The sequence below is a fragment of the Eretmochelys imbricata genome, chromosome 2 (assembly GCF_965152235.1).
Source record: "Eretmochelys imbricata isolate rEreImb1 chromosome 2, rEreImb1.hap1, whole genome shotgun sequence".
NCBI lineage: Eukaryota > Metazoa > Chordata > Testudines > Cheloniidae > Eretmochelys > Eretmochelys imbricata.
In genome coordinates, this window is record NC_135573.1 from 35,560,659 (window position 1) to 35,571,610 (window position 10,952).

Consider the following 10,952-nt stretch of genomic DNA (forward strand, 5'->3'; position numbering starts at 1 on the left):
AGCATCACTAACATGCCTCAGTCCCCGTGGTAGGATGCAATGGGGCTGCAGTTTTAAAGCATTGGATGATACTAGCGGAAAGAATTGGTCAAGTGCTGATTCGTAACTATGGAGAATTGAAAGTGGAGCCTGACAGAGGAGGCCTGCAGGGGAGATTCTGACATCTCTCTGAAAGATTACCAATGGTGATGTGAGGCAGTTAAAAAAAACCTACAAAATCAGCTGCATTAGCCCTTCTGTGTCATTGCACTGTAACAGCAAGTTGGGTGTTTTCGGTGCATGCTGAGTGTTTTGCTTTGCTTTGCTTTGCTTTTCTTCCTCAGGTTATAAGAATCTATAGGATTCAGAGTGACAGCTCAATGAGCCACTAGCTATTGCACTTGACACAGGTTCCATTTCCAACACTCCACCAGTCTGGCCAAGACTTCCATTTTAAGGGTCCATTTCACATTGAAATATTTGGCCTATTTCTGCAGGATTCACTAGTTATTTTTGCAGAAAAAGTGTGGTGCATAAGTCTCAGTTGTGTATGTATTTAAAAACCTCAGTCTCCTAGTTGTAATGCTTTCTGCGTAGGGGCAAGCAGTCCGAGCAGAGACATGTCAAATGTACAAACTAAAACTACTAGAAAAGATATAATAAAAATTACTTGGAAGCCCAAGGCAGCAGCAGTAGTAACTTATTTTCTACCAATTTAGGATTATTTTAAGCTCCTATATTTACGTATTCTTTAAACAGCACTTGGATAGGAAAAGAACTGTAATATTATCGTATTTATGCTACATGGCATCTTCTTACAGACCCCAACACACACAGCACCCCCGAAAATCCTGTACTTAAATGGTGAATGAAGAGTCTTAGGGAAAATGTGTGTGGGTAGCTGTACTCACTGACCTGTATTATTTTTAATTCAGGCTTTGCCCATGAACGTGCAATACATGTTGATTGAAACTTCCCCCTCACCCCTGATTGCTCTCATTGGTGGTTGTATGGTGTGTGCATGCTGACAACCCAAACCCCAGTGAAACAAAAGCAATTAAGTGTTACATTCTAAAGGGGAGGGACAGTGGGGAGCGCACAGCAATGTGCATATACGAACACACACTGTCAGCTCTTGTTTCACTGACACCTTTTAATGCCTGAGAGACATTGACAAGTAGTGATTTGGCCCTGCAAAGGCAATGGGAGCAGAGCTTCTTGTAGGGTCAGGCTTTAACAGGCTTAATCTAAAGATCACTGAAATCAATTGGAGCCCTTATGTTGACTTCAATAGGCTCAGGATCAGGGCCTAAGTGCCTATGCATTTATCTAATGTTGGTGGACAAATCTGCGCTCATTTAAAATAAAAATTAGCAACTTGTATCTGTCACGTTTTTTGTCAGTCTTCAGCCCCAGCTGCACACGACTCTTTGCCAAAAGACTGCTTGTTATTTTTCCTAAGAAAGAGAAACACAACACATTTAGCAGAGCAACTTGTGCTGTCACGGTGTTCTTAACCCCTTTGAAATGTGAGCATAATTTTGAACACTTCATACGTTTAATATCAGCAATTAGATACCATGGTGAAAGGTGTCATTAAAAAACTAGGAAACATACAATTGTGTGTGTGTGTAACACATGTGTAATGATATTTTCAGCAGATCTTATTCTTTTATATATACCCACGCACACTCACTCAAAATCAAAAGTAGCTTTACTGAAGTCAGTATAGTTCCAGTGAAGTGAGCAAGAGAAGAACCAGGCCTGATGACTTTAATAATCCTACTAAACCAAATGGCTGTGTTCATTCTGTCCCAGTATGGTTGATCTCAGTCTGCATTTGATAATGTCTAGCTTGGAACAAGAACCTATGTAATTAGTAACCAAAGCTGAAGTACTTAAACTCATCAATGTACTCTCTTGTTCAGGTCTTGGATGCTTGCAATCAGATTATACCTTCCTTACATTGAGTAATTCCTTAATCCAACAGAAATCCCATTGCTCAAAATATGGCCATTTGCAGCCCCAATAAAGATGGCAGATTTGGGCACTTAGATTGAACATTGGCAGCAGCAGTTCAGATGCAAGTGCCATTAGCTGAGCAGTCAATATCATGCAGACATTCAAAGCAAATACAGGAACTTTCAGAAGTTTCCTGGTAATGATGCTCAGTGATGATCTTGTCAATGATAACCACAAACACTTTGATGCAAAATTGTATTGTCATGCTCTCTGGGTCAATCAGTGCTGCTCTGGCTTCTGTTTAATCAGGTGTTTGGTCATTCTTTCTACTTTTGCAAGTCCTGGGACACTTCAACTATTGTGGCTATTACCAGGGATTCCTAAGGGTCACATGTAACTATGGAGAGTTTTTTAAAATCAGTCAATTAATTTATTTTATCAAGGGCTATTAAGGAGACTGTACTAAGCTTATGCAGTACTTTCTGAAGATTAATACCTATATTACACAGGTGTAAAGGAGCTTTGTGGAAGGCAGTGTCCAGAAAATCCATTATGTCATCTAGTAAATTTTATCACTGCCATTGGATTTCTTTCTTATTTGTGCCATCTCCCATGAATTTCATGTCTCTTTTTGTTTAGCGATATGTCTACCTGATGTGCCTCTGCTATAGTATGCTGAAGTAGCCTCCACGATGAGTGTAAGGATTTTAACCATCTTACTTTTGTGACTAGCTTCCACATCTTTTTGACACCTTTCCAAGTTTAGTGGTTCAGTGCTAATGTATGATAGGATTTGATCCCTAAAGATAATTCCATCATGGGCAGTGTGGCAGTTGTACCCATAAAGGTACTGCAGAAAGCTACTCACAGAAATGCACTCTTTCTATAGTTATTGTTAATGCCAGTGGGTGTGCTGGTTCAAAGTTTTTGGTGGGATTGATCAATATTGAGAAAATGTTCTTGAGCTTTTCCTTCCATCTCTTCCATCTTGGAGATGCGTATAACCAAGACTCTAGAAGATGATCTTGACACTGAAGCATGTGTACATGTCTGCTTTCTACTTAAAGTGTGCTAAATAAAAAGCATCTTTTCCCTTGGGCAAAGCAGCCATTGAGAATACAGCACATGTGAGGCATCTAATGAAAAGTCAGGGGCCACTGAGATTCGCTATAATGCTTAAAAGCAATCACTTCCACTAAGTCTTCATGATTTACAGATCAATATGAAAGGACAACTACGCGTTCTTCCAAAAAACCCGGAAAAGTGTGGTAGTTCAGTCACTAAGATTTTCCTGCATCTGTTTGCCTAATTAATCCTTTAAGTACTTGAAGCATGAACACTATTGAAAATGGTAAACCCTCAAGAAAATATTTATTCAAAGTCAGTCAGGTGTATTAAGATTTTTCGTATTGCTCTTATTAAAAATACAATTATTGCTTATAATTGCTCTTCTGAAAACTGATGAACATAGGGAATACCATCTTAGCTTTGTCTTTGAAAACTCTCTTTCACAAACCAAGGCCTCTGAAATAATGTTAAGGGCTGTATTTTCACATACATTATACCTCTTTGTACAACATGAGTGGCCAAGGCTGAAAATCTCTGGCTACTTCCAAAAGATGTTCAGTAAGTGAAAACATAAATGTAAATGTAAACAATGAAAAGGCAAAACGCCCAAGTAAAAATAAAACTGAGAGGGGAGACAAAAAATAGCTAAATAAAAATCACACTCCCAATCATACACTTAATGGGAGGCCATGCATCAGGCCTGGGGGAAAAGAGCCAGGACATCTGAGTTCTAATCCCAGCTCTACTGCTGACTCTGTAGCCATTTAGGGCTTCTCAGTACAGAAATAGCTATTGCAGAATAAGCTATACATAAATCACACTAATTATTTCACAAGATGGTGATTTTTATTCCAGAATAGAATGTCCAGACAGGGAGCTATTACAGAAGAGTTATTCTGGTCAATTTCTTCATTAAGACAATCCTTTCATCTTTTAAGGTTCATCTATACAGGGAGTCTCACAGGCCAGGTTGACAGACTCGGGTTTGGGCTATGGCACTTAAAATAGTTCTGTAGGCATAATGTGGCTTGGGCTGGAGTTCGGGCTTTGAAGCTCCTCCTTAAGCTTCAGACCCCAACCTCCAGCCCAAACATTTACGCAGCTATTTTTAGTGGCATAGCGTGAGCCCAAGTCTGTTGGTCTGGGCTCTGAGATTTACAGCCGCTCACTGGGTAGATGTACCCTTAGTTCTGTCTCTTAGTCTGCCCATCTATAAACTGGAGATAATAATGCTCCTTTACCTCAAAGTAGTATTGTGGTGTTTATTTAACATAAATTGCTTTATATCCTTGGAGGAATGGTACTACAATAGTGCAAAGTAGTATCATCATAGCCCCAGTATAGTAAAGTGACACAGCGTAGGGACATGGTGTTGAGCTCTAGGTCACCAGTTCAAATCCAGGCCAGTCTAGCAGTGACCAATATTCATTACCAACTTCTGACTCTCCAGGGTCTTGTCTTGTTAATACTTCTCAAGCTCTTACTTGCCAGAGCCAAACTTTTCAAACCAGAGGTTGCAAGCTCACTTTGGTTGAAAGGACACATTTTTTCCAGGCTGTAATTCTGAACATAGACATATTTGTTAAATTATGAAATAAATCCAAAAACAAGGATCTGATCTGTTTTTTTACACTAACCTCTTTGCAGTGGAAAATTCTGCATTTAAGGCTGCAAAGTCTCTTGCATTTGAAATCCCTTTTTATTCTTTTGAAATGCAATTACTTTTCAATGAAATGTTAATGCTGTATTCTATTTTTACAGCTGCTTCCATGATCTATAGTGCAAAGCTGCAGTTTAATAATACAGCTAAATTCTCTCCCCCCTCCATTTCTTGGAGCTTTATGTTGGAGTCGAATGTAAGGATAATAATAATTTGTTTGGGTTTCTGTTTGTTTTGAAAACAGGACTATATCTGCAAAGACACATCACCATGCCAACAATTTCAATATATTTGAAGGAATGATCTGCCATGGGCTCCCAGTTGTGACCATTTCAAGAGGCAAAGTGGTGTACGAAGGTGGCGTTTTCAATGTCACAGCAGGAGACGGCAAATACATTACACGTAAACCATTCCCTGAATATGTCTACAAAAGAATCAAGCAGCAGGATGAGGTTAATTAAAACAATACATTGCTGTAGCACTTGCAATCTTTGTGCAATATGAGGAAAATTAGCTTTTTTGGGTTGTGGGGGGAGGAGGTCTGGGTTTCTGTGATTATTTCACTTGCCTTTGTGATCGGAATGTGTCCAGACTGGAGAAAGTGAAGCTGTAGGTTGGAGGTGAAGCTATAGGTTGCTCTTCCTCTTTTCACACAAAAACACCTGGGGCTAACTCCAGTTCTCAGATATATCTGTGTAAGTTGGAGTTTGGGATCATGTGCCTTTGAAATCTTGGTCCCATTCATTGTACAAGTGGTCACACTGGTCTAATCATGATAATCTGAGCAGCAGTAATCGCCATTGACTTAACAGAAGTTATAGATGTTCAGCACCTCACAGAATGAGATCCTAAACTGTGAATAAAGATCAGCAATTTTCTAGCTCTTTCATAGTTAGATACTTGGGGTTCAATCCTGCAAGGTGCTGAAGACTGTAGGATTTGAGGCTCAAATAGGTAAAGAACAAGTTAAGAATAACTTAAACAAGTGAGATGTCTTCAGGTTGGCAGGGCCTGATAAAATACCTCCTAGAACACTGGTTCTCAAACTAGGGCCACCGCTTGTTCAGGGAAAGCCCCTGGTGGGCCGGGCCGGTTTGTTTACCTGCCGTGCCGTGTCCACAGGTTCGGCTGATTGCAGCTCCCACTGGCCGCAGTTCACCGCTCCAGGCCAATGGGGGTTGCAGGAAGGGTGGCCAGCACATCCCTTGGCCCACGCTGCTTCCTGCAGCCCCCATTGGCCTGGAGCGGCGAACCGCAGGCAGTGGGGGCCGCGATCGGCCGAACCTATGGACGCAGCAGGTAAACAAACCGGCCTGCCATGGGCTTTCCCTGAACAAGCAGCGGCCCTAGTTTGAGAACCACTGTCCTAGAATGCTTAAGGAACTGGCTGAAGAGATCTCTGAGTCATTAGTGATTATCTTTGAGAATTTATGGAGGACAGGAGAGCTCCCAGAGGACTGGAAAGGGGCAAATATAGCACCTATCTATAAAAGGGGGAATAAGGACAACCCAGGGAATTATAAGCCAGTCATCTTAACTTCGGTATCTGAAAAGATAATGGAGCAAACAATCGATTTGTAGGCATGTAGAAGAAAATAAGAAACATTCAACATGTATTTATCAAGAACAAATCATGTCAAACCAACTTAAAATCCTTCTTTGACAGAGTATCAACGTTGTGGATAAGGGGAAAGCAGTAAATGTGATATATCTCAACTTTAGTAAGGCTTTTGATTCTGTCTCACATGACCTTCTCATAAACAATTTAGGGAAATATAGTCTAGATAAATTTACTGTAAGGTGAGTGCACATCTGGTTGGAAAAGTTTACTTAGAGCAGTTATCAATGGTTTACAATCAAGCAGGAAGGGCGTATCAAGGCGGGGGGAGCTCTCAGAGATCTGTCCTGGGTCTGGGTCTATTCAATATCTTCATAAATTATTTGGATAATGGCATAGGAAGTACACTCATAAAGTTTGCAGACAATACCAAGCTGGGAGGAGTTGCAAGCACTTTGGAAGACCAGATTAAGCAATGGGACAAATTACCCAGGGACATTGTGGACTCTGTCATTGGAGGTTTTTAAGAACAGGTTAGACACATGCTTGCCAGGGATGGTCTAGATAATCCTTAGTCCTGCCTCGGTGCAAGGGACTGGACTAGATGACCTACTGAGCTCCCTTGCAGTTCTACATATTTATGATTCTATGATCCAGCAATGCACAGTCCCAGTAGTGGGATTACACATATGCTTAAAGTTAAGCATGTGCTTAATGCTTTGCTGGATCAAACTGATGCTCAGCATTTTCCATGATCAAGTTCTCAGTGTCTAAATTACTAAAGGAGGAAATCTGTGAAACATTTAGATTGACTATCTTATGCCTGTTCACCATGTACTACTGGTCATGAGACATATTTTTGCTGCTTTAGCCTTGCTGCCTCGGGGGTGGGATTTCAAAAACACCTAAGTGACTTGTGCTTCTAAAGCACTTATGTGCTTTTGAAAATCCTGCCCTGAATCAGTAATATTCATAACACTTTCTTAGCCCTGAAACAGATCAACATACATGTGAGCTTTTTGCAAGTTTGAAATGTTTCCAAACCAATTAATTGGGTATATTGTTTGCTCCAATACTTCCCTCTTCTGGCTGGATGAAATATATGTGCCAGAGGTTAAGTGGGTCTTGCTCTCTCTTCCAACTGACTTCTGCTCTGTAAACGCATTTCCTGTAGGAATTGATAGCCTGCCTGCTAATTGACATACATAATACAAATAGGGTTACAAAATGCTTTTTTCTCTCTGCCAACCTCCTAAAAATATATATTCTTTTTGCTGAGAATTAAAAGGAGATTACTGTTTATTTAGCTTCACAAAGGAAAAAGAAGGGCTGGATCTTATACAGATCTTGTATAGATTGGTGTAAATTGGTAAAATGGAGCTATCCTGATGTACACCAAATGAGGATCTGACCCAAATTATTCTTGATTCTTTGCCTGATATTTGCCTTGAAATCAGGTTCTTCATTTAAACATCTCCCCAGGTTCTTATATATATTATGTTCCCCTTTCAATGTTTATAAGAATTTTGTGTTTGGGAACCTCTGCTTTACATAACGTATCTATAGTGTACTTTCTCAAACATTCCTAAAGTAGTCAAGCTTTTTCCAGAGCTCTGCTTAACAATTGTCACCTTTGACCCAATCCTGTGAGGTGCTGAGCATCACCTGCAAGGTGCTGTGTGCCCTGAATTCCACTGATTTCATTGGAAGTTGGAAACATTCAGCACTTTGCAAGTCAGGGCACTTTATTACTAGTACTCTGTCTTCATTGTTTAACTTTGGCTCTGTGGGTTTCTAATGCAAAATAAATGACATTTAATGCTAATGCTAGTTTACTACTGAAACCATTTCTGGAGCCATATTACACCAGCAAATATACAAGATGTTCATCTGCACGTCTGGGAAAGGTCCATGATTTATTTAATACATAATGAGAGGCTCATTTAGCAGGTCTCCGCAGCAGGGCTGAGCCTTGGTATCAGAACACCATTACATCCAGATTCTGGTATTATGGCTAAAGCAACAACCCACATGTGGAATTGAGATTAGTTGTGGCACTTGAAAAACAAAAGAACAAAACTGGACTGTATGTATCTTTTCAGAGGCAAATTCACAATTGAGCTAAGGACAGTCTTGGCAGTCACAGGATTTCTGAGACTACAGTAACTGTGCCAGTTTACATTTCCCATCAGAAAGAACTAGGGAGAATTTTCCCTAAACAAAACATGAAGAGAAAATGTCTTTACAAGTGACTTCAATCAAACTTGATCTCTTTCCGACAAGAGCTAGAAATGCTGGAGGGGTGGTGTGCAGATCTGCAGGGGAGGGGACATCTTGCATCACTATTGGGCACCCATTTGTCTTGTCTGCAGTCAGAGCAACATTGACTAGTTACTGAGGGATCCCCCAACGCTCTAGGCCCTGTTTGGACTACAGGCTGGGAGTGGAAGGGGAGTAAGAGTAAAATGAGATGGGAGAAGGCCAGCTATTCCTAAAAATGGCTTCAACAGCACTTAAGGGAGTTAGCCAACCAACCCCAGTTAAAGGTTGATAGGATTTGAGTGTCAAACTCTCTTGGGCACTTTGAAATACTGTAGGTTGGGATTTTCAAGAGAGCTGATGAAAATGTTGTGAGGCATGAAATGGGCAGCTAGGAAATAACGGGCTTCATTTTCAGTTACGTGCAATTTTCAAATGCAGAGGGAAACAAATAAGAAAGAACTGAACTGTTCTCTTGTAGGTTTGCCAGCCTGTCCCTGTTGAGCGAGCACGATATGGAGAAGTGGGCTCAGTCCAGTCCAGCAGGGGCGGAAAATAGACATATCCCTAAAGCGTGGCTCTTCCAGGTAACTCTTTTCTACTTTCCTTTCTGCACATATGCAGAACAAATATTGCAAGCCCTCTTGTATGTGACAAGTTTGTGTGGGCTGAACACTCCTGGAGGGTGGGTGCCCTGTATCTTTAATTTTGATGAAAATATATGGCAGGTTCTATAGCCTATGCTTTGGAAGACCACTTGCTGATGAAAGCTTCAAACAGAAGAAATCCTATGGGATAACTGAGCTGGAGCCTGGATGAATTAAGTGCTTGAATGAAACTTGGGTCTGAGGAACAGTGAAAAGGTTGAGCTAAGTCAATTGTTGAGATAACACGCCCCTTTTTAAGGGAGCTATGTCTGAGGCCATGTCTACACTTACTGGGAACTGATGCTGCTGCGATGGATGCAGCGGGGTCGATTTAGCGGGTCTCCTCAGAGCGCTCTCTGGTCGACTCCAGTACTCCACCAGAACGAGAGGAGGAACATAAGTCAATGGGAGAGTGTCTCCCATTGACGCAGCGCCGCGTAGACACTGCAGTAAGTTGACTTAAGCTACGTCAACTCCAGCGACATGAATAACGTAGCTGGAGTAGCATAACTGGGGTCGACTTACCCCAGTAGTGTAGAAAAGGTCTGAGACAGCAACAGGAGCAGTAACAAAATCTAAACACAGAATGGCTCAAAATCCAACTCAAAATTTTACCGAAAAATTGGAAATAATCTGATGTTTTTTAGTAAAACGAGCTTTAAAAAAAAAAAAGAATTTTACAGCCCCCCTGTTTCGTAATCAATACACTCACCAAGGGGTATAATGTTTCTGGCAAGCACACAAACCTCTGTCAAAAGGAGACAGATGAACTCCATGTCAGAGAATTTTAGTTGACTCAGAAGATACAAGAGAGAAGAAAGGAGTTAATATTAGCTGACTGACTATATGATAAGAAGGCAGTGCAGTCCCCCGTGAGAGAGCAGGAATCTTCTCTATCCCCAGTTCTGCTCCTTTCTCACTGTGCGACTTAGTGCAAGTCATTTAACTTGTCTATGTCTCAGTTTCCTCATATATTCAAAAGGCATAAGGAGGCCCTACCTACCTAATGAGTGTGTTTGTATATAAAATGCTTTGGTGAGTGAAGACACTGTGTAATTGTCAAGTATTAATTATGGTGATACACATTTTATACTCTTTAGTAAGCATGCTAAGTAGATCCACTTCTACAATGTGCATTAGTAAAGTGAGTTGCATTAACCAAGTTACCACACCTTAGTATCTAAGTTACAGTTCTTTTTGTTATTCCCTATTCTAAGCAGAGAAATGCAGGTTTATTTCAGATACTGCTTGTGGCTACTGTTGGTAAATGTCAATTTTTTGGTGGTGACATTTTCAGCACCTTTGCCTCAAGGAAGATGGGCTTCACTAGAAGGGTATTGGTCACATCTTTTCTTTCCTACAGAAAAATGCCATTAAGTGTTTAAGAAGCAGAAGGGATTGACTAGAAAGAAATTTTTAAAAAGTTATAGTTTCACTAAACAGTAACGAGGGGGCAAAATGACCACAAACAACAAGTATGTGAAGGGTGTATGCCTCATGGCAGGGGAATAATTGAAGATGGGCCAAGCACATAGGAGTCATCAGATGAAAAGTAAGCAAAGGAAAACTTAGGCTGATCATTGGGGGAGAAATTTGCTAATAGTGAGGTCTGCTAGCCAGTGGAACAGTATCCCAAGAGACAGGGAAGAAGCTCCATTACTTGCATAATGTAAAACGCAGCTATACAAGGCACTAATGAATAAATATACTGCGGGGAACAAACCTGCAATGGCAGGATTATGGACTTATCTTTTCTATCTTTAATTTCTATGGTTCTGTGAATGTCTCCAGCAGTGTGAAGCTTCATCCAGAGCATCAG

The 10,952-nt window shown here is 40.8% G+C and overlaps 1 protein-coding gene across 1 annotated transcript in view; it reads left to right on the top strand.

Annotated features, from left to right (window-relative positions):
• Positions 1–9,045, top strand: part of DPYS (dihydropyrimidinase) — a 45,302-nt gene extending 36,257 nt beyond the window's left edge. Inside the window, exons 8-9 of the mRNA XM_077808665.1 lie at positions 4,914–5,121; positions 8,968–9,045. Coding sequence (XP_077664791.1) covers positions 4,914–5,121; positions 8,968–9,045 — 286 coding nt within the window. The remainder of the gene's footprint in view (positions 1–4,913; positions 5,122–8,967) is intronic.
• The last annotated feature ends 1,907 nt before the right edge of the window (positions 9,046–10,952 follow it).